The sequence below is a fragment of the Sarcophilus harrisii genome, chromosome 4 (assembly GCF_902635505.1).
Source record: "Sarcophilus harrisii chromosome 4, mSarHar1.11, whole genome shotgun sequence".
NCBI classification, from domain to species: domain Eukaryota; kingdom Metazoa; phylum Chordata; class Mammalia; order Dasyuromorphia; family Dasyuridae; genus Sarcophilus; species Sarcophilus harrisii.
Window position 1 is genome coordinate 436,922,404 of NC_045429.1, and position 26,362 is coordinate 436,948,765.

The 26,362-nt window shown below is 46.7% G+C and overlaps 1 protein-coding gene across 2 annotated transcripts in view; it reads right to left on the reverse strand.

Annotated features, from left to right (window-relative positions):
- BLMH (bleomycin hydrolase) overlaps positions 1-21,665 on the reverse strand; it is a 44,015-nt gene extending 22,350 nt beyond the window's left edge. Inside the window, exons 1-7 of one of the 2 annotated variants that reach the window (XM_031967740.1) lie at positions 21,436-21,665; positions 20,686-20,901; positions 17,586-17,695; positions 16,321-16,456; positions 12,384-12,472; positions 10,854-10,946; positions 361-516 (exon numbers count right to left, since the gene is read on the reverse strand). In XM_031967740.1, coding sequence (XP_031823600.1) covers positions 361-516; positions 10,854-10,946; positions 12,384-12,472; positions 16,321-16,456; positions 17,586-17,695; positions 20,686-20,901; positions 21,436-21,448 — 813 coding nt within the window. In that variant the 5' untranslated portion in view covers positions 21,449-21,665. Of the gene's footprint in view, positions 1-360; positions 517-10,853; positions 10,947-12,383; positions 12,473-16,320; positions 16,457-17,585; positions 17,696-20,100; positions 20,125-20,685; positions 20,902-21,435 lie in introns of those variants that run through there. The other variant, XM_031967741.1, reaches the window with a different exon arrangement.
- Between the last annotated feature and the right edge of the window lie 4,697 nt (positions 21,666-26,362).

Sequence of the window (26,362 nt, forward strand, 5' to 3'; positions counted from 1 at the left end):
CAGAATGTGACTTCAAAGTGCTGAGGTCCCAACTCTAAAAAAAAAGGGCACAGAAGGAAGCAAGGGCACCGAAAATGGGGACAGATGGGAGAGATCTTCTTACTAAGGAGGTGGAAAAAATCTAGAATAGAAAAGTGAGGGAGGCCTCTCTCAGCCCACCCACTCATAATACTAGGACTCAGCCTGTCCAGGTCAAAGGAGCCTATGGAGACAGACCTTGACATGGACTGAGGGAGGACCAGGCCCTAGAGTGCCTGCTTGGGGGACTGAGCTTCCAATCTGCAGGTTATACAGGGACAAGCAGAGTCCTGGACCCGCCCTCTAGCTGACTGCCAGCCACGGCTAACAATGGTCCCCAACCTTGTCCTGCATGTTGAAGAAAGGCTTGACGTGTTCCCTGTAGAACTCCAAGGGTGAGATGGGTCCAATCTTATGGTACGTCTTATCCTTGTCTCGGTACTCCCAGGTGAATTTGTCTGGGGGGGTGCCCAAGCAGATGCTGACCACTCGGAAGACCTAGGTGGGGGGGGGGGGGAAGAAGAGATGAGCAACAACGAGAAGGCAGACCTGTCCTCACCCTGGGGGCTCAAGTAATTTAAAATTAAACATTCACAGCCAGACATTTTCAAGGAAAGTCAATTTTGTTCCAAAAGGCCGGGGTCCCCACGGGGCATGAACCGACCCCTGCCATTTTCAATAAACAGACTGAAATGTCAAGCTCGTGACTCGCAGAGCTTTCCCTGCTGATGTTTCCTAAGCCAAGAAAACTGACGCCTGACCAGAATTGTGTCCCTGCCTCTGTAAATGATAAATAACATGTGTTTTATAAATTACTTCCTTCCCCCTAAACATCAGGTTCCCTGTGATTGTCCCAGGGTCCTCCGGTCTTGGGAATTCTAAACAGTTCTTTATTGGCTTGGGTGGCGCCTGCCGGCCAAGACGTCCCAAGGCTGGTCTGGAGCAGATGAGCCCTGTGTTTCCGATGAAGACACGTGACCTCTGCCCTCTCCTCAGGACCTAACTAACTCGCGTCCTCTCCCTTCCTAGAAAGGGAGGAGTAGAGGCCTGGTGAAAAGGGCTTGTTCACACTGCTTCTGAGTGGCAACAAACTGGATCAGAACCGAGGTGACCCCTGCTTCTCTGCCCAGGCCACCCTCAGCTCCATCATAGTAACTTTTCCTCCACATACTAGGAGATAAGCCAAGTGTCGTGTCTTCAATCTAACAGCCCCTTATAAGACAACCGTTAACCCCCAGATCTGAATGCTACGTTCTGTCGTCTCTTGCTCCAACTGCTCTCTCCAAGGTACCGCCACCTCTCCTCCGTCTGTCTTCTGCCCAGCAGCCAGCACAGTGCCCGGCAGCCAGAGGCCAGTAAGTGTTCTAAATGCCCCCAGATCTGCCCTTTCCACACGTCTCCAGGGCCGCTCCCCTTGTCTGGGCTCCTTTGCTCCTGACTGTGCCATAAATCCTGCACTCACCATGTACGGTGCGTATTGTTTTCTGTACTATGGGTCTTCCTTCTCCAATGAGACTACTCTCTCCCTGAGGACAGGAATCTGTCTCTGAATTTACCTCACAACGTTGGGGGGGGGGGGTGGCGGGGGGAGGAGGAGGCAAGCCCTTGATATTTTTTTCAAGGACTGAAAGTGCCCAGGACCTCAGTGCTTCCCCTTTTACTTCCAGCACACCAGGAGAAACAATCACTTCTGTCCTATCTATCCTCTCCTCCAGTCTAAACTGCCCCACTCGAAATAACAAAGAGTAAAATGAGCGGAGAGCCAAGAAAACACTGACACTGTAATAACAATACAGTCCAAAGATCCATGGTAAACAACTAAGCTCTTCTGAGTGTTATAAATTCTCAAATCAACTGCAAAGGGCCCAGGAGCGATACACTGCCCACCTCTAGAGAAGGGACTGTAGCAGAGGTATGCAGAGTATGGCTTTACATGCAGATATATACACACACAGGGAAGAGAGGTAGATGGAGACATCATTAGGGAGCTGTGCCAAAGGGTGGCCTTCTCTAGTGGGGGTGGGGAGGAACTTAAAATATAACCAAAAGCAATTATTATATTATATTAAAATATATATATTACATATAAATAATATATATTATATTTTAAAAAGCAAACTGCCCCACCTGGCTGATCCCACCTTCCTAGATGTGACGGAACACGAACAACCCCGCATCGTGATCTAGGCTGGCCACTTTTCTAGTAAAGAAACCAAGCTTTTTCTCACTTGCACACATTTGCTTTTCTCAATCTCTCTTCCCCTCCAGTTTGAGGCCCAGCTGAAGTCCCTCTTGCTCCCAGAATCCTATCTACTACTGCAGCCCATATTTCCTTACGCAAACCCAGAGCTCTTACACTCAGGAACCCAAGGAACGGCTGGCCTATCTCTCTCCTATCTCTCTTCTCTAACTAGATATGAGCCCTCTGAGATCTCACCCACCCACCCCTGGCCCAATGCTGGGGCCAAAGCAGGAGGAGGCCAGTCAGCACCTGACAGTCGGGCAGAGTGGATCTCATTCCAGCAGCCCGTGTTTACTATATCCCCTGGAGCAGGGGACCTACATAGGGACTTTTGCTAGCATCTTTATGCATTAACACTCATTCTACAAAATTGGCAACTTGCTTGAATCCAAAGACACATCACCTAAGGCCAGAGGGGCAGTTTCACCTACTCTACCCACCTGGGAGGTACCTGGTAGTTATAACATTTATAACATAAAGTTCCTGGAGCAAAAACAAAGGCTGCTTCCTATCCTCAGTGTTTAGGCCAGTGACTGGCACCCATTAATGCTAAATGAATGGTTGCTGACTGCCCGACTGCCTAATTGATACATTCTTGATTAAATAACACAGAGTTGGGCCTACATGACTTGGAACCAACACAGCATTGGCCATATAAAACTGAGAAGCAGTGGGCTATTTAAAATAGAAAGTGCCAGCTTCAGAATCTAGAAAACCTGGATTCAAAACCTGTCTGACCCAGACCGGATCAGCCAACAAACATTTATTAAGCACTGCTGGAGGGCCAAATACTGAGGAGACAAACTTAAGCAGAAAGAAAAACAGTCTCTACCCTCTAAGAGCTCTCGTTCCAAGGGGAAGGACAACTTCTAACAGGAAGCTGAAGGGTGGGGGAAGGTGGCAAGAGCAGGGAAGGGAGCCCTCACAAAGGCATAGTAGAGAAGTCCAGAGTAGAGCCTAGAAAGGAATGAGACAGCCAGACTGGGAACCCTCCTTAAACAAAGGCTCTGGGAGTCAGGGAGAGTGTACTCTCAATGTGGGAATTCTCTGGATCCATAAGCTTTGGGATAAAGGGATTTCTGGAACAGGGAACTCTTGGGGAGGAAAGAGATGAGACCTCTGCTAAGTCATTAACCCTCCCAGTGGTCTAGCCTTTAAGAGAACACTGCAAGGAACATGCTCATCAGCACTGTCAGAGGTCTCCTCCCCAGCCCTTCCTGTACCAAAAAAATCACAGACTGGCTTGGTTAGATGTATCAATTCCATCCTTCTCCCTTCTCTCTGGGAGCAGTTAAAGAGTATGGTGGTGTCCAAAACAAACCAACATTTTTCTCTCACTCTGAAAAAGTAACTAGTAGCAACTGGTGAATTCTAAGATTGAATGGACAAATCCTCTTTCTTTTTTGTTTTTTTTTTCCAACTTTGTTCCTACTCCCAATCACACCTACCCAACACTCCCAGAAATCCTATGACAAACCAAACTGGCTTTAATGTCCACATTTCAGAAAGGCAGCTCCTAACCATGGGTTAGGCTGAGCACTGCAGATTCACCACAAGGAGCCGGCCCCAGGGGAGCAGCTGAGCCTAACTGTATTTATGCCTTAACTTCTGTGGCCATCTCCTCTCTCTCAGGTGACTTTTATAGTGCTTGTGGGATGTTTAAGAGGGAATCTGTTGGCTCCAACCAGCACTAACCTAAATTATCCCAGATAAAAGAGGTGCTCTCCAATTCCCTGCTCTATGGTTTTTATAAACTAACTTCCTGGTGAGAGAGAGACATTAAAAATCGATCTCTTTTGTTGTTCCAGAGGCCTGTGTGTGAAACACCACACTTAAATGTCATTCTGTAAAAACTATATGCTTGCCTGGGCTTGAATTACAATACAAGAGAAAAGCTATTTGATCCATGAACCCAACATACATGCACAATGCATGGATGGATTGGGTCAAAGGCATGGAACTTATTAGAGATGTGCAGGAAGAGCTCTCTCTGTTCTGATATCCATTGTCATGGAAGCACCCGAGCAGCCAGAGACAGCAGGGGTCAGGAATAAAGGTAGGTACTCTCTGATTAAGTGGGGGATGTCAGGAAGGTCACTGCACCCAGAGACCCCCAACATCATTCAGAAACCTCACAAAAAGAAAGGCTTTGTATGTCCCTAGCTTAGGGGGATTCACGTATCCTAGAAAGAAAGATTAAAGTCCAAAGAAACCATTGTCTTTGTCTTTCTTTGCATTTTGTTCTCCTTTTCTCTGGGTCTTCCGTCTTTACAAGGCTTGGCTGCCTGCTTTATGAGCCATTACAGATGGCCTTTAAACCAGGTCTGCTTTGATGTTGGGCCAGACCACCCCCAGCTGGCTTTAAAAAAACAAATCTTATAGGTAAAGATGGGTGTGGGGGGCCATCCTGGCTCAGCTGGGATCACTGTAGATAATGAACCTTGCTTAGTATCAGCATGGGACAGATTAGGTGTCTTTAGTCTAAGGCACGGCTAAAATCAGTCAGCAAGCATGGGCCACGCTCCTCAGTGCCAGACAATGGGGACACAAAGGAAAAGAGTCAAGTCACAGCCTCAGGGAAGCTTGATGCCTTGTGAGGGAAAACAAGCCTGGACTTAGGACACCCTCTATAGAGATACATACAAACAGAAGCAAGGTAGCTGCAGGTGGGGAGGTGTGAGGGCAAGAGGAGCCAAGGAGACTGGCGAAGCTGAAAGAGATAATGGTGATGGGACATTGTCACCTGGAAACTTTGGACGAGGAAATGACAATTTAGGGTATTCATTAGAATGTGTGTGTTAGAGAGTCCCTATAAATTAGGATGGTGTAGAATAAAGTGATTATTTCACTCAACAGCTTGCCACCAGCCCTACATATCAGCAGAATAGGGACAGTCGGCTTTCAATTATCCTTGAGCACTTTCTTGTAGCAATGGGGCTGAATCACTGAGGATGTGGCTCCAAATCCTACCTCTGCTGCTTCCTATGTGACCCTAGGCAAGTGCCCTGGGGCTTCAGTCTCCTCCTCGGCAAATCTAGACTTGGAGGGCTCTTTCAGGCCTGGCTCTAAATCAGATCCAGACTCAGAGGGCCTTTCCAGGTCTGGATCTAGGATTCTGTGGTTTGGGCTCAGTTTGGTAAGCCCAGAGAGGGATGGTCCAAAAGACCACAGAGTTGTGGCCACCTGGGACAATATTCCAACGACAAGCATGATTCATTTGGCATCATACAGTGAGACAATACTTGGGCCTCATGTTTATACAGCACTTAAAGGTTTACAAAGCAATCTTCTCAAGACCCTGTAGTTGGGCCATGCAAGTATCCATTATCTTATAAACGAGGAGGTGGAGGCTTGGACCACTGCAATGATTAGCCTGGGGTCACACACAGCAAAGAAACCAGAACTAAACCCCCAAACACAGGGCACACTCCACTGCGCCCTCCATGTGGACAATCAGGTCCACATGGAGTGAGAGTGAGTGGAGCGACTGACCTGGGCAGAGATAGGGGAGGAGCTGTTAAGACGACTACAGGTTGTTTGTTTTTCCATTTTTGATTCTTGTCTCTGAGCACAAATTTTCTCTCCCTAGAAAGAAGTTGGGCCTAGCACCAGTGTATCAGGAAACCCTGCGTACAGTACAGGATGAGGTAAGATGAGGGAAGAGAAAGAAGGGGAGGAGAAAAAAAAGGGACAAAAATTAACTGTTGGGCTGGAGGCTTTGGGGTGAATCGAGAGGGCTGCTGAAAGGTTAGCACACCAGCCCTCCTCAAATTAAACTGGAAACCATACCCTCCTATTTTCAATTTGGGCGCACTAAAGTCTTGCGGGCATAGGGAGGGGAGGACATAGAAGAGGAAGGGATGGAGAAATTGGGGAAGAGATAAATAGACTGATTTCTACTGCTAACTTTTACTGAAGCTGGCGTTTGTCCATTGGCGCCCTGCCTGCTGGAACCAATACCATGTTACTTGGACACAGTATCTATTTACAACCACCCACGTATCCAATCTGCTGACACTGCCATTTAAAGGCTGTGCAAAGAAGATACTTCAGCCCCCCAATTCTATGGGCTGGTGAGAGACCTGACTATCTCCAGCTCTTAGATAAAGAGCCAATTTTTAAGGCCTAAAAGTTTGCAGCACCTGGTGACAGAGAATGACACAGCTGACCCTGGCCAAACAGAAACCCGGACCTTACCCTAGCAACTACCCATGACAGTCACAAACCATTCTCAAAGATTAGTGCTTGGGCTCATGCTCAGCTATACCACATTTTATGACACTGGGCATAAATTAAGTTTCTAGCAATTCAATCACACCTTCAGTGAACAGTAAGAACTTTCAATCTGATAAATCATATGGTGACCTTGTTTGCAAAACAAAGAGCCTACCCCTCCACAGGGCTTCTAAACTTGATTCCCTCCCCCTTCCCAAGAATACCTTCCTTTCAGTAAAACACAGCCAGAAAGGGAATAAAACTCACTTCCATTGACCCTTGGAAAGGAGACTTTGAGGCACCCTCTGATTTCAGCAGTGCTGATTTCATTTTATACTATTCTATCCTTATCCAAACTATTAACTATATATAACAGGGGTCATTTGGGTTTAAGACAAGTGCTTGTTTTAGTAAAAGAATGGACTTAGAATTCAGCTTTCTAAAATACACATTTACACCACAAACAACCACCATCATCATCACCAGCATTTAGATGTTTTAAGATTTACAAAGTATTTCACAAATACTATCTCATTTTATCATTATGATGACCCTGAGAAATTAGGTGTTCTTATTTACTCATTTTACAGATGAGGAAACTGAGGAAGGCAGCGAGACTAAGTGACTTAATCAGAGGCACACAGTGAGTATCTGAAGCTAAGTTTTAACTCAGGTTCACGGTTTTTTCCACTGAGCCAACCAGCTGACTTTTAGAAAAGGTTTTCTTTTTTTTTTTTTTTTTTGGGGGGGGGGAGAAGAGATTATGATATACTCTGTCCCTAAGCTAAGAACTTAATAAACCAAAGCCTGGATATATTTTTGTTATCCTACTCTGCTCTCTTGTGGGCAACTGTTGTAGCATCACTTGCTTTTTCCAAGATAGTCTAAACAAGCTTGAGGGAAAAATATAACACAATCCTAATGGAACACAGACAACTACACATAGTATCTTATGCCAAGAGTCAGGTCACATACCTCAAAACATAATTACACGGTGAAAAAGCATGAGAGTTAAGTGAGACCTCTTCCCCAGGGTCAGGATCATAAATAAGATGCCTGACCTTTTAACTCCTTTCTAGCTTTCCCCTCTCCATCCTTCACCTTCAGTCCACGAATTGGCAAAATCTGAGCTGGGAAACTGTGCAATACGGGAGGAGGGCAGAAAATGAGAATATTCAGACAGATAGTTGTGAAAGAGAGGGAGGGAAATTATGTGTTGAAGTCAACAAGGACAGTCTTTTCATAAGCAACACCAGAGGGAGCTGCTCCTTAAGGACTTAGAGCAGTCTGGGGACAAGCACTGCAGGTACTTAGAAATACCAAGAAGTAAAAAAGATGTTAAAAAGTGGTTGAGAAGACTGTTGGCAAACCCAGAACAGAGGAAGCCCTGGTTTGTGAGGATTAGTTGGAAGGTGTTACTGGTGACTTCTGGTTAGTCATCCCAATGAGTGGGCAGCGTTGTTGGTACCCAGAAATGGTACTTTCCCAAAAGACAGAAAAGAACCAGCCAAAGGGCAGGATCAATGAATCCAGAAGTGTTCAGTGCAAGGTGCCAAGCATGGGAATACAGAAATGATGCAAACTCCCAAGAAGCTTGCAATCCAACCAGATCAAGATGTAACCAAACTTCAGAGAACTGAGCTACATGAGCACAGAAAGAAGAATCTGATGTTTGCTGGGGAAAGGCGTTTCCTTTAACTAGCACTGTAATGATGGGGAGGAGGAGAAGAAGTCTTATCAAGACCCCTGGCCAGTGCAGGAAAGAAGTTGTGGTGAGGAGAAGGCTTCTGGGAACAAGAATGACTTCTTCTGTGGAACAAAGGGAGGTAGCCCATGTGGAAAGAAAATGAAGTGACCCATCACAGCTCCAGAGAATCCATGAAGCAACATGTTATCACCTCCTGACAGAGGTGAGGATGACAAACATTTCTGGGATGTGGACAGTGGAGCAATCTGTTTTGCTTGAATATGAAAGTCTGTCATAAGAGTTTTGTTTTCCTTTTTTTCTTTTAAATGGGGAGGGGAGGGTATGGGAGAAAGAAAAAGAGAGAAAGTAGATTTTGAATTGCAAAATATTAAAATTTCAAAAAGCTACCAGAGGCAGAGAACATGGAAACAAGTCCTATCTTAGGAATAGAGAAATATTATGGGAATTTGCTATCATATCATTTGCCATGAGGAGAATTCAGTGTGAAGTGCAGTTGGGACCTCTCACAGGGCTGTTTTATGATCCAAATGCTAAAGGAAAACAAGATTCCATTTACTATTAACATTTTCAATTTTTCATAAAATAAAAAAAAAAAAAGAAAGTGGGACATAGAAGTTGATCCAGCCTAAAAGAAATGCATAATAAATATTACCTTGTTCACTGTCTCAGAGTAGATCAATGAGAGAGTGCCCCCTAAAGCTTGAACAGAGTAATTTTTTTAAAAAAATAAGAAGAAATAAAAGTATTTTCAGCCTTTCTCTCAAAGGGGAAGGGAACAAGCATTTATTAAGTTCCTACTACATGCCAAGAACTGTGTTATGTGCTTTACAAATGTCATTTTGTTATCAACCAAAAACTATCAATCAACTTCTCTGCACAGTTTATGATTCTATTATTGTATTTACAAGGATAAAAAGGAAAATTCATGACAATCTTGAGGCCCCTTCAAGGCTCCAAAGTGACTTCTGCATCTTCAAGTTACGATCCACTAATGGCTAAGTCATGTGGTACGCCTATTTTTTAACCATATCCTAAACCTAATCCCCAAGAGCAAGCTTGAACAGATCCTTCCTACAAGCTGGAAATGATCAACACACACATACACACACACACACACACACCCCTCAATACACAAAATAAAAGAGTTCATGGCATCACAGCACTGCTTCTGGTCCTGGAGACCACAGGCATTCACAGACAATTGAGGTTGTCAGAGGCTGCAGTGCCCTGGGGGCCGGACTGGCTCAAGAGGGAAGAGGAGGAGTCAATATGGAGGATGGAGGGAAGTAATCACCCCAGAGACTCTCGGGAGTCTGACTAGCGTTTCCAAGACTGTCGTAAGCACATGAGTTGGTAGAAGTTGAACACGGAGCCTATTTCACTCCTGAGTTTGAATGACCCACACCCAAAATGCAGGTACAGATGTCTAGTATTTTGCTGAATTGAATGGAAGGATTTGGAGAACCATCAAACCAGAACAAAAAGATACCTCTAGAGACCAGCTCTTGCCCACTTTACAGAAAACTGGAGTCAGAAGAAAAGCAGTGACACCATCCAGATGCCACGGCAGCCAAGAGTGCCAACTGGAGCCACTGTTAGAAACAAGATTGGGCTGGACAGATCCTGAGTCTCAGGCCAGAGGTCAGTCTGTATATCCTGAAGCCCAGGATCCTGAACACTCACAAATGCCATCTCTTAGCAGCACGACCACAATAATGTAAAGGGAAACACCAGCAAAAGGCAAAGAGCCTGGAGCAGTATGAGACCACTGGGGCCTCCCAGAGAATGGATGACAGCAGGTAAGCAAAGAAACAGTGTCAGATGTGGTCAGCGGGGTGTTTACTTTCATGGAACGCCTTGCTACAAAGCAGAGCTGGTAATGGAAATGATAACAAGAATCAAAAAGGTCATGTTACTTGGATTTTCAGAACAACACAACAAAATGATAAATCTCTTAATGGATGGTCAAGCAAACCCAATATGGTATCCACACATCCTTAAAATGCTTTTCCAATGCTCAATCTTCACACTACCTCCCAAGGAAGGCAGCAAACCTGTTCATCTATTTGTTAGACCAAAATTAGAGGCAGATAACACCAGTGTAAATTAAATAACGATCTAGAAGCAGAAAAGTTAGTGTTATGTTTAACCGATTAAATCTTAGACATCCATGTGCCATGGTAGGTGTTCTTAAGCGAAGGGTCAACAGAATTCAGACATAATTTCACCTCTTTTTCATTAAGCATATGCTCTATATCGAGCCAGTATGGTGACTTAGTAGTGTATTTTGAGAATGGAAGCAACATAAAGATGAGAAAATGCTTTCTTCAGTATAGTCAAACTTTTCATCCTTCACCTTAATGTTATTTATAATCAAGTAATCTAGGCTTTAGAATTCCAGGGATCTTGAATTTGATCTGGTGTGGTGACCAAGGCCACAGAGAAAATTTATACACAAAGTACAAGTAAATACTATAGTGGAGATCCAAGATCTGGAGACCCGGATTTTAGTCCCAAATCCAGGATTACATTTTCTATCAGTCTCTCCAGTTGTAAAATGGAAAAAACAATGAACTGTCTTCACAAGATATTATAAATGAAACAAATGTCAATGTCCTTGGAGCTTTTTGTGAAAAAGAGTGTTAATGACAATCAAATCACTATTATTACCTCTTCCATCATGGTGTCCTGGGTGAAACAGATGTCTTCTTCTGTTGCTCCACTTTTTACCAAATTTCTTAGTCGTATACAATATTCTCTCATCTGTAAAAAGAAAATGTTGATCATCAGAGCATGTCCTAAATCAACTTCAACTGTCAGTGGTCCACTAACTCATGCAACAGAGTGCTGAAAGCAACAAAGCATGCATAAACTTGCTCCATTTAAATTTACTCTGATGAGATATTGCTAAAAGATTACTTTTCATGAGAACCCTGACTGCAACCAAAATGTGCTAAGGAAAAAGCTGCTTTTAAAACAAACTGGGTGTGGGGGAAACCAACAGCCATGAGTGACTCCATGTCACTTCCTACCCTATGGCCAGGGTCCCACATTTCCAAGTACCACCGACATAAATCTGATCTCTTCTGAATTTTACTTGTTAGTTACTTCTTCCCTTGAACAGTTATGAAAAACCCTATGCTAATACCTGAGGAAAGAGAGTGGTCCCATTTGTGCGCATATACAGGGGTGGGTCACACTGTTTCAAGTAGCACAGAAAAACCTGCCACTTTGGAAATGACTGAATCATGGGGTTGCTTATCATAGAGCTCTGGGGCGAAACAAGGGAAATACCCTGGTTATACTGAAGTACAGGGCACCGACTGCTGTCCACAGGTGAAAAGTTCTAGCTCACTTCCAGTGATGAGAAACTCATCTAATGGTAAGCCATTTAAATTTTAAGTCTCTCTCCCAGTGAATAGCAAAGCCAAATAAAATCCTTTGGTTTACTGCAGCAAATTATAGCCTTGTAACTCTGAGGCCCAAGGCTTCAGATTGACAAAGCAGCTTCTCCTCAGGCAGGCCAGCTTGAAAGACAGGTTAATAACAATGGCCTGACCTACAACTTCCTTCAGAATTCCTAACCCACATCTATCCCAGTCCACAGAAGTCAACTTGGGATCAGTCACCCAGCAGTTTATTTCATGACATTAATGAAATGAGAGCCAGGCAAAAGGGAACGAGAGCTAGCTTCAGAGTCAGCTGGGTTGAGTCCCGCCTCGAATCCATCCTGGCCGTGGGAACCTGGACAAATTACTTCTTCATCTCTCAGTGCCCCAGGCTACTCTCCAAAACTAGAAATTGCAGAGCAGAAAGTAAGAGATCCACTTTGGTAGAGGGGAACTCCTTACACTAAGGAAACCATAAGTTTTCTAGTTAAGAAAGAGATCAAGAAAGAAATGAGCAAAAACACTCTAACATTTGTATGCATGCACATTAGAAATACAAAAAAGTAACATCAGTCATGAAATGTGCTAAGAAAAAAGATCATTTTTGCTGAAAACGGAAAAAAATGCTGATCCTGAGGATATTGCAAGCCAGGGAGTTAAGCATGAGGTGTGCTGCCTTCACGGGACCCTGGGGATACTGAGGCTAAAGGTCTGAGGCCTGAGAACAGCTGCCTGTGGGCACTTCAGTCAGGAAGAAGACATATGGACACTGAGGGACACATACATGAACACATGTCCCCACATCTCTTACCTTGTGATTCAGAATGTCATTCATTCTTCTAGAGGCTTCTGTTGTATGAGACTCAGGGAAACACTTCTTGGGGACAACCCCATATTTTTCTAAAAAAAAAAAAAAAAAAAAAAAAGTCTATTCTTCAAAAAATTTCCAACACAATCAATCCAGAGTTAAGGATGTTGCACCCCTGAAGAAGCCCTACCGAACATTTTGTAAACCACCGGAGCAAGGACCCTTCAGGGGAGGTGGTGAAAGCACTGGTACCCCCATTTTAGAGCCGAGGAAACAGGCTCAGCAATTAGGGGACTTTTCAGATTAAGCAGTATCTAAGGAGAAGTACAAGCAGTAGAAAGCAGACCTCCTGATTCCACACCTCCCTCTTGTCCATTCCCCCAGTCACTCGTCTTCAGAAGAGTTAACAAGTCAGGGGCATTTTTTCCCCAACATGTAGATGATTTACCTGTATATTTTTCAGTCTCACATTAGATGATGATGAGGGAGGTCAATTTGTTTTAACTCACTTTACAAAGTCCCCAAAGACAACTGAGTGTAAAGTGACTGGTGATTTTTTTTAAGAAAACCCTTTCTAGTCGGACTATAGATGATCAGCAACATTTTCAGATCAATCTGTGACTCTGATTTGCTCCTGGAGAAAATTAAGGAGCTTCTAGGAAAATATAAGCCTCCTGAGAGGCAGTATGACATAGTAGATAGATGGCAAAGACCCAGGTTCTAGTCCCATCTGTAGAGGGTCACAACCAGAAAGGGAACTCTGGGTGAGGTTTAAGACCCTTCAGCCCAGAGGGAACCTGCTGACAATGTCTGGTTCGGCTCCCCATTTCTCCTAAGGGTTCTCAGCCTTCCTGAGAAGTCAGGGCGGTGACCACCTGTGTTGAGATTGAGGCAGAGGAATAGCAGGTAGAAGAGTATATATGGCAAATATACAATAGCAAGTTGTTTATGTGGTCCCACGTGCTCAGTGTTGTTTTTGTTACATTATCAAAAGGGGAAAGTCCTTTTTTCCACCCTCCTCAGGAGTCCTGCCTCATCATTTCTCCACTAGGAAGGTGTATTTTAATCACTCCAATGTGGGGGCTCTAGAAAGCAGGACACAACACCCGCCTCTGAGCCATCCTGACCATACGGCTCTGGGCAAATCCCTCCACTGTCAAGTCTCGGGAAAGTGCCAACCTGTCTTGGTGAAGGGAATCTCCTCTGAGACAGTCCTCTGGCCTGGTGCCATCAGAGGCCCAGGCTCTATCCCAATCACCAATTAGATGCCTATGTGATTAACTGACAGGTCCTTGGAATAAGTTGATCCAACTGTTAGAAACCATTCACTTAGCTTTAAAGGTGTTGTCAGTCTACAATCCACCCTCCACAAATTTTCAGGCAAGAAAACTACAACAAAGAGAAGCCCGAGTAGAATAACTTTGGGTATGTAGAGACTGCCTTATGTATTAAGAATACCAAACCCACCGAACCAGGAAAAGCAGCCCTGCCCTTAATGTGAGCTCCATCTTTAACAACACATGTTGAGTGGCTCGGGCCTAGGCACCTGACTAAGGGCTTTTAACATACGCCCTTGTGTGTCAAAGAAAAGTCAAGCTTCCTGAAATTGAGGGGAAAGAGTAATGTGAGCTACAATTACAGAGCAAGAGTCAAAAACAGCCAATCACTCAATGTGTACAAGTTATATCGCAAACTATTTTGAAAAGTGTCACCTTGCCCTAAGCCAGATCAAACACTAAACTGCTTTCTGCTGCTTATTCCATGTATTTCCCAAAAGATGCTTGCCAGAAAAAAAAAGAAGGAAGAATTCAGTGCAGGTTCATGTGATGGACTGTCTGCTCTGATTCTGGGGCTATCTAAGTCAATAGCTAAAGTTCCAAAAGTTAGACTCCAGAGGGAGAAGCAGAACCTGAGCAGAACGGTGAGGTCCACAGCAAGGCTATGCCATTTGAGAGGAAAGGCCCACACAAAGTCGAGACCGAGTCGTGACAAGAGCCTCCAGTCACACACAGCTCAGGTCCAGCCTGTCTCTTGAAGACAACTATGGGAAGGGACATAAGCCAGAAAGCGGGAAAGATTTCCTTCTTCTTTGGGTCTCTGAACTTTCTTGAGCTTGCTCACCTTTCTGATTAAACCCCAATGTTGGGCTGAATCCTTAGCCCATCATGCTCTTGACTTGTCTTGACCTACAGAAGGTACACTCAGGTCACAGGTTGAAGCCAGATACTTCCCATCACCTGTCTAGCCTGGCTCTAGAACTAGGACACAGAGGATAGAAGGGAGATAGGGAGAGGAGAGCCAAGACCTCCCCTAAGGTAGAACAGACTCGGAGCTCATCAGGGACACCTGTGCAAGAATCTTCTCGACAAGAGCTCCTGGTGATACCGCTGCACCTCAATCTGAAGACTTCTAGAGAGGGGGAGCCTGCTAGCTGGGGGGAGGTGAGCACCGTGGCCTAGGGGACAGAATGCCTCCTCAAAATAGCTGGGCCGGGTTCAAGCCCTACTCTGTTGCATCCTGGGCATGTTGCTCCCTCTCCCAGCGTGCCAGGCTCTCTCACTCTGCATTGGCAGGACTTTTCTCACCAGAAGGTCCTACACTGGCTGTCATGAGGAGAAACCTACCTTTGCCTCTTTGCAACCTACCCACTGTTCCTAGTCACGGCCTGGGGACACAATGAAACAAGGGTATTTCCTTGTCTCTTACCACAAGGCTAGTGGACAAAGGCAAACCCCTCTGCTTGGCTTCCCCTGGGCCTACAACTCTTCTTCTTTCTGCATAACCTCAGCCCTTCACCACCCAGGAAGTTCTCCCATTTATCAATGTCCTTCCTAAAAGGGAAGCCTGGCCAAAAACATTTATCCAGATGGAGTCAGCCAGGGCAAAGAGCACAATTATTGTCAAATCACCCTGGCAGAGTACATTTAGCTGGTGGTCCATCCAAACAACCAGATCTTTTTTCAAATGAGCTGCTACACAATACCATGTCTTCCTCCCCCCCCCCCCCCCCCCCCCCAAATCTTGTACTTGGGAAGGCTGATTTTTTTTAATCCAAACGTAAAATTTCACCTTTACTCCTATTCAATTTCAACTTCCTAAATGTGGGCCTAGTAATAACTTGTCCGTAGCCAGATGTTCACATTGTCCTTCCCACTAACCCATGAGTTTCTCTCGAGGGCAGGAACTGCCTTCCTTTTGTGCTAGCTGGGTGGGCAGTGCTTGGCACAGTGCCTGGCCCACAACAGGTGCCTCATAAAAACCTGATGACTTGGCTTCTCCTTACTGCTTCTGTCTCTGCAACTAGTTCCACCTTGTGGGTGAGAGAGTTAACCTAACAGAACTTCCCCTCCTTGGTTTCCCTGCTTTTTAAATAAATACTTATTATTAAGGAAAACCAAGAAGTTAGAAGTGATTCTGTCTTAGGCAGAGAGATAAGTGAATACTGTCCCCTATGATACTCTATCATGCTCTCCCTTATCAAGTTAGTGAATTGTTTTCTGGCTTCTTCTACCTCCTCCTTCTGCCCAGGGGCTCTGTACCATCATCCATTCTGTTTCTGCCTATACACATCTTCACCTCCCTCCTCAGATATAATCTGGGATTGAAGTCAACATGGCTTTCAAGACCCTATCATTTGTTTAACGGCCTCTTCTTCCTAAAGATGGGTACAAATTTAGTAGCCTATCCAAAACAAAATGATTTATCCTGTGTTGTATTAATTAATAGAAGTGAAGGTCATTAACAAAATAGAGGGTATGTGAGGAAGGAATGAAGGAAGTTGAAGAACAAAGCTGAATTAGGTTTCCCAAGCCTTCTGTCAGATCAAATGTATGTCTTGAATTAGTTACTAATTAAGTGTTGAACATGTGAGTCCTGGGCCTTTAATATGGTCCATTTCTGTGCCTTTAATCAAACAACATTCTGGGAAATAATGTCTTACCAACGATATTGACTAACATATCCCATTGTCCACCATCATTTGCAGGATTAGTAAGTAAGTACTGCACCAGTCTTCCATCCTCGGGTTCCTCGGCCGTTTCAACAAATGCATTCAAAAAGAAATAACAGCGTTCAACCTGGAACATAATAAGGCAAGTCACACAATAGTGAAGAGAAAACCCAGCAGATATGCTACATGAAGTTAGTCAAGAGAACAATTAAGCAAATAAATAAAAATATTTTATTTCTCAATTAGTCTGGTTCCTGAATGCTTTCAAGAATCTAGCATTGGTTAACTACTTCTTCATGTACTTAAGTACAGATTGAATAGGAATATTCATATAATGATGGATTCTGCACTACATTAATAGAAGTACAGACACAAGAACAAGGGAGGCCTTAGTCCCACTGTAATACGTTCTAGTTGATTCTATTTTAAATATTGTGTTCTACTAGGAAATGAATGTAAACTGTTTGCATTTTTGTTTTCCTCCCGGGTCATTTATACCTTCTAAATCCAATTCTCCCTGAGCAACAAGAGAACTGTTCGGTTCTGCACACGTATATTATATCCAAGATCTACTGTAACCTATTTAACATGTATAGGACTGCTCGCCATCTGGGGGAGGGGGTGGAGGGAGGGAGGGGAAAAATCGGAACAGAAGTGAGTGCAAGGGATAATGTTGTAAAAAAATTACCCTGGCATGGATTCTGTCAATAAAAAGCCATCAAAAAATAAAATAAAATAAATAAATAAATAAAGGTTGTGTTCTGTTCCCATGACCACATAGCAATCTTTAAGTGCTGCACTTGTCAGGAAGGTTATGGAGGGGATTGATACTTCAGGTAAAGGTTACCTGAGGAAGCCTGAATGAGACGGCTTCCAGCCCAGGAGGTGAGCTTTTGAAGCACCACTCTTTTCCCAGAGGACACAGCCCAAGCTTGTTTCTTAGTCAAGTCCTCCATGGATGGAGTCTTTCAAAGGCTAAGGAATCTAAATAATCTAGCAGCAGGATCCTTTACCAACAGGTAAAGAGGAGGCAGGCAATGGTACAATGAGGGGACTACCCTGCCACCTGCTAATGACTGTGTCTTTGTAGGAGGAGGATGTATATAATACCTCAGAGAGCACAACAATGGGGTGTCACCTACAGGCCTAGGGGTGGCCTTGGACTGGAAACACAAGCTCTGAAGAGGAGGTCCCTGCCGAGAAGCTGTGGGTGACAATGCAAGGGAAACAAGCCTGCAAGGAGTTCACTTCCGTACCTTGTCCCAGAAAAACAGATAAGACTGACTGAATTCAAATTCTTCAATATTTAACTTTTTCATGAAAGGAAGTCTCATAACGTTCAGACATGAAAAGATCCAGCATCTCCCTACAAAAACAAAAGGAAACAGAAACCCTAAGTCATTGTATTTGTCTGATTGTATAACACATAACTGCACTCTGATGGGCATCACATCACAGTCTTAGCTTAAGAAGAAAACAGACAGAAGCAGATCAAAATGACCACATACACAGCTCTTCAAAAGAAGATCCGAAAACTATTAACATTCATATGAAAGCTGTTTCAAATTGTCAACGAGAGAAATGTGCAAGGAGACCACTCTAAAGTTTTACCTCATTCCCAGCAAATTGTAAGATATCAAAAAATTGTAAAAGTCAAGAGTTGAAGAGCTTTGTGCAAAGAGAGGCAGGCACTCTAGGGCATTACTGGTGAAGCTATGAATTGGTTCCAATAAATCTGGAAAGCAACCTGTAGTAATAATAAGAAAGTGACTAAAACATCCATACCTTTGACCAAGACCCCACTAAGCATTTACCTCGAGGTTTCAACCAGAAAGATCTTATCTATACTTGAATATGTATATTATCACTTTTTGTAATAGGAAAGAACTAAAAATATATGTCCATTTATAGGGAAACAGCTAAATAAATGACAAGTAAATGTAATTGAACATTATTATTGTGTTATGAGAACCAACAATTATAAAAACATAACTCCCATAAACCATGGTCTGGGAACCAGTACATTTCTAAATGTTTTCTATCTGTCCCTAGCAGAGTGTGTCTGTATCTGTGTGTGTATATCTGGCTGTCTTTCTCTTTACTGTATAATTTTACTTCGTAGACCTGGCCCCTTCAAGTATTGATGGGGTTGGGACATGGGTAAGAAAAAAACCAAAACAAAAATTAATCCTGCTTATCTTAAGGGTAAGTAATACAAACTTTAAAATTACTTGAGAATACATGGAACCATATGGGAATGAAAGACACCAATTAAGCAACCAAATAGTTCTAGCTCTGATTTGGGTGCCTTTAATAGTTTTGCTCTGTTGGAAGTTAACTAGTGCATGTGACAACTGAAGCCAAAATCTTGGCTCACTTAAGCCCAAAATTGTAACATTTTAATGCAAATGCACCTGGGGCCTTCCTACTTCCAGAAACCAGGCCAGGATTGGAAGTCAGCCAGAGCCTTCAGGCTGTCTCTCCCTCCCATGCCCCCTAGTCCCTTGGCATCTCTCCTCTCCTGGGTTCCTCCTTCGTGTGGGAGTGCCCACACATCTTGCCCTGCAAATCCTTCCCATTTCCAAACCTTTTGCTCTCTGCCACAGGCATTCTCCTGCCTGACCTGGCATTCTCCTCACTTTCCCACCCCAATAACCCACAAAGCAATCAGCTGCCACATCCTGCTGCTCCCTTCCCATTTCTTGCACCCAACCCCTCCTCTCCACTCCCACATCCATCACCTCTTCTCCAGGGCATTCCAGCAGCCTCCTTATTGGTCTCCCTGCCTTCAGCCTCTCCCTGCCCCAGTCCAGCATTCATTTGTTGCCAAAGTAATTTTCCTTTAGCAGAGAATGTACCATGTAACCTTAATACTCAAACTTCAGTAGCTTCCTACTGCCTGGAATCAAATAAAAACTCCACTCGGGTTTAGAGCCCTATACTCTCTAATCCAGCCAACTGACCTTGCTGTTCCTCCATCTCTGGGCCTGTGCACAGCCCTTTCACTGTTCCCCAATACCCCTCCTTACCGTTGCTGCCTCCGAGTCTCTCTCTACCTCTCGGATGCCATCCAAGTACCACCTTCTGCACGGAGTCCTTCCCACCCCACCAACCTGCCTAGTATTTAGCGACTTTGTAGATATCTGAACTGTTTTATTTTATAGTTAGTTAGGCTGGATGGTGTTCTATGTCCTTGGCAGCTCATCATGAGAATCTAAGCTCACTGGTTTGCTTTGTATTCCCAGTAGGACGATTGATGGAAATCCCAGCTTCTCAAATTGTGGTTCACAGTCTATATGGATGTCTCAAAGCTGAATGTGAGGGTTGTAAAATTAAGATTATCAACAAATGTTGATTTTTATGCCTCATTCATATACCTACATACCCGGGAAAATTATCTCAGGTAAAAAGGGGCTGTGAGTGGAGAGTTTTAAGAAGCCCTGATCTAAATCACTCAGGCTCCCTGGGTTGGTGTAGGTGGAAGTCACGGTCAAAAGTGGGACACAAATCACCCTCATCTCTCTCTAATCCCTACTATCCTCCGTTCCCCCTTGTCATGATACCCTCTGGAGCCCCTCTTCATTCTGCAGCCCCTTCCTCTCCCACATCTCCTTCCACATTCTGCAGCCCCTTCCTCTCCCACATCTCCTCCCACGTTCTGCAGCCCCTTCCTCTCACACATGTCCTTCCGCATTCTGGATTGAAACCTCACTTTCCCAGGGAGACAGCACATCTCTTGGCTCCCCCCAAGGTTGGTTGTTCACCCCTTACCTCACAAGGCCACGCTGGGGCCCTCCTTCGGACACCATCACTCGGCCATCGCCTCTCTTCCTTTACAGCTACTCTACCCCTGGCCATCTTCAGACCTCTCCACCATCTCCCCAGCCCCGAAGAAGCTTAATCTCCAGATCGGCCACCTCCCATCCAACCTACAGCCCCTTAGAAACCCTTGGGCTCCGGGGGCTGGCCCTCCCCAACTCCCGGGACTTCTGGCTCCAGTCTGCTCCAGTGCATGCAGAGCAGCTGGCCCTGCCTCGGACTCGATAAAATTCACAGCTGAAAAGTCACGTTAAGTTTGTGTCAAAGGTGAAAATAAAGACGCAACCCCCGCTCCCCCAGGTTCCGCTCTTGAATTAGAACTCCCGCCTTAAGCCTCAGCCCCTTTCTCAATGGATTTGCCGGAAACAAAGCCTCGCCAGCCACGCTGAGGCGTTTCCCCACCTCAGGGCCCAGCTTCACTGGCCGCCTCCGAGACCCCCGAGACCCCCGAGTGGGCGGCACCCGAGGGGCGTTGCTGCCCCCCCCCCCCCTGCAGAGCAGTGCCCACTGACCGCACAGCCGCCGGCGCCCTCTTACCCGAGTTCTTCTGGTTGGTGACGGGCTTGCCCTCCTGCGGCACGGCGTGCTGGAAGACGTGCTGCGTGTCCTGCACGGTGGAGCGCCGCAGGCACACGTCCAGCAGGTCGTGGGTGCTGCCCACGTTCTGGGCCAGGGAGAACAGGGGGTCGCTGTTCAGCTTCTGGATCACGGCCGCCACCTTCTTGGGGTTCAGGCCCACGGCCCGGTCACACACTGCAACGGAGACGGGCCGTCAGAGCCGCAGGGGCCGCTCCCTCCGGGGCCCCCCAACCAGCTAGCCCCTCCCGTCACCGAAATCCCGGAGGGCACAGCTCGGCCTCTGACCAGGGCCCCCGACGTGACGTCACTCATCTAGCTGGGTGACCTACGGCGCCCCCCGGCCTCAGCTTCCCCGTCTTGTCAGATAAGGGGTGAGACGAGACCGTCCAGCGTCCCTCTGGCTCTCTGACCCAACGACCCGGCCCTGCCTCCTGTCTGCCGCCTGACCGCGGGGCGCCTCTCCCCGCCCTCCCCGCCTCAGTTTCCCAGTCTTGTCCATAGAAGTGGAGTCACTGTGCAGTGCGATCTCACAGGCCCCAGCGCTACCCCGGGCCTCAGTTTCCCCGTCCCGTCTCAGCAGGGCCGGAGCCCGGGGGGTTCTTCTCCCTTACTTCCGGGGGACGCTGGCACTTGCGCAGCAGGTGCGCCGCGCACGCGAGGTCCCGACCCCCTCCCCTCCACACAACGCTCCCCCTTCCCGGCTCTCACTCGCGTCGTTCATGGCGACGGCGGCGCGCGCGGCCTCGTAACGGCTGCTGTTCGGGGTCCGAAAAAGGGTCGGGGGCGGCGCTGGCGACGACCGGGCCGAATGCGGGTCCGGTCCGGGTCTGGGTCCGGCGGGCGGGGGCAGCCGCCGGGGTCGAGTGAGGCGAGCGGGGGTAGCGGCGGACTAGGGCTCGCGGACACCTGGAGCGCCGGAAAGAGGAAACGGACTCGGCCCCGGCGAGGCCGGGAGGGATAAACGGGGTCCGCCGAGGGACAAACCTCGCCCCTCGCGTTGCTGAGTCAGCGCCGTCGGGGGAGCTGGCCCCGCCTGGGGGCGGGGCAGGCCGGCTCCGTGACGACGGCGACGCCGGCGGCGGCGGTGCTTCCAGGGCCCCTCCCCCCCCCACCCCTCCCTTTACCCCCACCCCCACCTCTCTTTTTGCCCCCACAGCGTCTCCCATCCCCCCCGGGTCCCGGGCTGCTGGGGCCGCAGCGGTCACTCAGCCCGTAATCGCGCATCTCCCCGGCCGCAAGCATTAAGCGCCTACTGTGTGCCCGAGGGGCCGGGGCCCAAGAAAGACCTTAGAGTCGGGGCTGCACGGCCTCGGAGCCCGGCGGTCCCGCCCCCGCGTTTTCCAGAGGAGGAACTCTGGGGTGATGTGCCCCAGGCCACATTGTGACCCCACAGTGCCGAGGTCCCTCCTCCCCGCCCCCTTCGAACTGCACCAAGACTTTGGGGACAGCCATTGCGGGGCGGGGGGGGGCCCACACGGGGGATCCGGCCAGGGCCCGGCAGCTGCTCCAGGGCAGAGACCCGAGGCCCCGGGGAAAGCGGCATCTCCCAACCCGGGGGTGGACTCCGGCACACAGCCACCGGACATGGAAAATGTGAGGGCTCCCTGTAATACCCGCCACACGCTATCAGCGCTATGGCACTCCGGGCTGTGTGCTCCTTCCCTCCCTCCCTTCCCAACTACCTCTTCCCCTTCCTCCTTCCTTCCCTCCCTCCCTTCCCAACTACCTCTTCGCCCTTCCTCCTTCCTTCCCTTCCTCCCTCTCTTCCTAACTACCTCTTCCCCTTCCTCCCTTCCTCCTTCTCTTCCTAATTACCTCTTCCCCTTCCTCCCTTCCTCCTTCTCTTCCTAACTACCTCTTCCCCCTTTCCTCCCTTCCTCCTTCTCTTCCTAACTACCTCTTCCCCCTTCCCCTTCCTCCTTCTCTTCCTAACTACCTCTTCCCCCTTCCTCCCTTCCTCCTTCTCTTCCTAACTACCTCTTCCCCCTTCCTCCTTCCTTCCCTTCCTCCCTCTCTTCCTAATTACCTCTTCCCCCTTCCTCCCTTCCTCCTTCTCTTCCTAACTACCTCTTCCCCCTTCCCCCTTCCTCCCTTCCTCCTTGTCTTCCTAACTACCTCTTTCCCCTTTCCTCCTTCCTCCTTCTCTTCCTAACTACTCTTCCCCTTCCTCCTTCCTCCTTCTCTTCCCTAATTACCTCTTCCCCCTTCCTCCCTTCCTCCTTGTCTTCCTAACTACCTCTTTCCCCTTTCCTCCCTTCCTCCTTCTCTTCCTAACTACCTCTTCCCCCTTCCTCCTTCTCTTCCTAACTACCTCTTCCCCCTTCCTCCTTCCTTCCTTCCTCCCTTCCTCCTTCTCTTCCTAACTACCTCTTCCCCCTTCCCCCTTCCTCCCTTCCTCCTTGTCTTCCTAACTACCTCTTTCCCCTTTCCTCCCTTCCTCCTTCTCTTCCTAACTACCTCTTCCCCCTTCCTCCCTTCCTCCTTCTCTTCCTAACTACCTCTTCCCCCTTCCTCCTTCCTTCCCTTCCTCCCTTCCTCCTTCTCTTCCTAACTACTACTTCTCCCTCCCTCCCTTCCTCCTTCTCTTCCTAACTACCTCTTCCCCCTTCCTCCTTCTCTTCCTAACTACTTCTTCCCCCCTTCCTCCCTTCCTCCTTCTCTTCCTAACTACCTCTTCCCCCTTCCCCTTCCTCCTTCCTCCTTGTCTTCCCTTACTCTCTTTCCCTTTCCTCCCTTCCTCCTTCTCTTCCTAACTACCTCTTCCCCTTCCTCCCTTCCTCCTTCTCTTCCTAACTACCTCTTCCCCCTTCCTCCTTCCTTCCCTTCCTCCCTTCCTCCTTCTCTTCCTAACTACTACTTCTCCCTCCCTCCCTTCCTCCTTCTCTTCCTAACTACCTCTTCCCCCTTCCTCCTTCCTTCCCTTCCTCCCTTCCTCCTTCTCTTCCTAACTACTTCTTCCCCCTTCCTCCCTTCCTCCTTCTCTTCCTAACTATCTCTTCCCCCTTCCTCCTTCCCTCCCTTTCTCCCTTCTTCCCTCTCTTCTTTTCCTCCTTCTATTCCTCTTTCCCTTCCTTCTCCCTCTCCCTTCCTTTCTTTCATTCCTTCCTTTCTCCCTTCCTCTTTCCCTTCTTTCCTCCCTCTCTCCTTTCCTCTTTCCTTCCTTCCCTTCCTCCCTTCCTTCTTCTCTTCCTAACTACCTCTTCCCCCTTCCTCCTTCCTTCCCTTCCTCCCTTCCTCCTTCTCTTCCTAACTACCTCTTCCCCCTTCCTCCCTTCCTCCTTCTCTTCCTAACTACCTCTTCCCCCTTCCGCCTTCCTCCTTCCTCCTTCTCTTCCTAACTACCTCTTCCCCCTTCCTTCCCTTCCTCCCTTCCTCCTTCTCTTCCTAACTACTTCTTCTCCCTCCCTCCCTTCCTCCTTCTCTTCCTAACTACCTCTTCCCCCTTCCTCCTTTCTTCCCTTCCTCCCTTCCTCCTTCTCTTCCTAACTACTACTTCTCCCTCCCTCCCTTCCTCCTTCTCTTCCTAACTACTACTTCCCCCTTCCTCCCTTCCTCCTTCTCTTCCTAACTATCTCTTCCCCCTTCCTCCTTCCCTCCCTTTCTCCCTTCTTCCCTCTCTTCTTTTCCTCCTTCTATTCCTCTTTCCCTTCCTTCTCCCTCTCCCTTCCTTTCTTTCGTTCCTTCCTTTCTCCCTTCCTCTTTCCCTTCTTTCCTCCCTCCCTCCTTTCCTCTTTCCTTCCTTGCCTTCCCTCCCTTCCTTCCTTTCCTCCCTCCCTCTCTTCTTTCCTTTCTTCCCCCTCCTTAATTTTTTTTCTTAATTGTTCTTTTTCTTTCTCCCCCTTCTTTTCATGCAGATAGAACACAAACTTTGCTCCTTTTCCTCTCCCGCTTTTCACTGGGTCACCTTTTCTAAAAGTCCAGAAGCGAATGCATTGTGTAGCACCTGAGGCTACCTGGCTCAGTGGAGCCTGAAGTCAAGACCTGAGTTCATAGTTAGCCCCAGTTATTCACAAACTGTGGGCAAGTAACTTAAACTCTGTTTGTCTTAATCCACAGGAGAAGGAATGACAAAGCATTCAGGATCTTTGCCCAGAAAACCCCAAATGGGGTCCTGAAGAGTCAGGACTGAATATGACCACCTGTATGAAGGGGTAGGTTGGGAGTGCCTTCTTATATATCTCTTCATCCGAATCCCACTTGAAATGCTTGTTAATTGAAAAAAAAAAATTTGATTAAAAAAAGTAATGGCTTTGGAATCAGGGGACTTGGCTCAAATTTACTTTGAGGCTCCCTGTGTGAACTTTGCTATACTTGGGTTTCCACATCTGTAAAATGAGATAGTTACTTGTGATCTCTCTAAGATGCCCCCCCCCCAAAAAAAAAAGGGTTGCTGGGACTTTTGCTTACATATACTCAGTCTTCCCCAAGAAGGTCTCTTAGGTTTTTTGCTCTAATGGGTCCAAGTCTGATCTGGTGAAATGGAAATGATGAACTTGAAGAGAACTTGAAGTGAAGGTGGATGTCATTGAAGTTGAATCATCTGCAAAAGAAGGGGATGATTTGGGCCGCCAGGGTCTTGTAATTTACCCTGAGACTATCTTCCCATAGGGCCTCAGCGTGGCCATCCAGTTATAATTATCAGACCCTTCTAAGTTCCAAGTTCATAGAACTCAGAATCGGAAGAGATCTTAGAAATTGGACCTTAGATTGTGAAGGAGGAAACAAACAGAAACAAAGAGAAGGTATCAGGCTGGCATATCTAGTGTCATCCATCACACAAGAAGTCAAATTGTCGTTTGGATCAAAGATCCTTTGATTTCCAATCTAGAGTGTCCTTTATAATATGCCCTACAAAACCTTAGGAAAAAAATTCGGACTGTTTCTGACACTTAGTATTGACTGTACCTACAGTGGGATCAAAATGGGCAATCCCTGTCCTAGAATTAAGGAGTGTCATAAAATCTGGAGCAGCGTCTGGCTGTCCCTGGAATGCAGAATTTCTTTCCATTACCCCAATGATATTTGACTTGGACCAAGGAAAAGATTTAGGCTAAGGACAGGTCTCCAGATGCCTGGGATGCCTACTATAATTGACAGTAACTGACCATGTGGGCAATAAAGTCATATAAAAATTTCCTGTTTACCAAACATCTTAACATAAGTTTCTCTCCTTTGATTTTCACAACAACCCCTTGCTAAATATAGTGTAAGAAATTGTTCCTATTTACACATAAGAAAACTGACACTTTTTGTTCCAGAGTAACAGCTGTAATTCAGAACCAATACACTCATGACTTCTAGACCCAATGTTCTCATTTATTCATTTGTTCATTTATTCAAGAAGCATTTATTAAACATCTGTTATGAGCCTGTGCTCTGTGCTAGAGGCCACCAATAAGCCACTGAGGCAAAATTAAAATATTCATGCCCGCAAAGAGCTTTTTTGTTATTCTAGGGAGAAAACAACCAATATTGGATGTCCCCAAAGTCTTAAGCACAGTTTAAGCTAGCTAAAAATTTGTTGTTCACTTGTGTCTAACTTTCTGTCATCCCTATTTGGAGTTTTCTTGGCAAAGAAACGGGAATGATTTGCCATTTTCTTCTCCAGCTCATTTACAGATGAGAAAACTGAGGC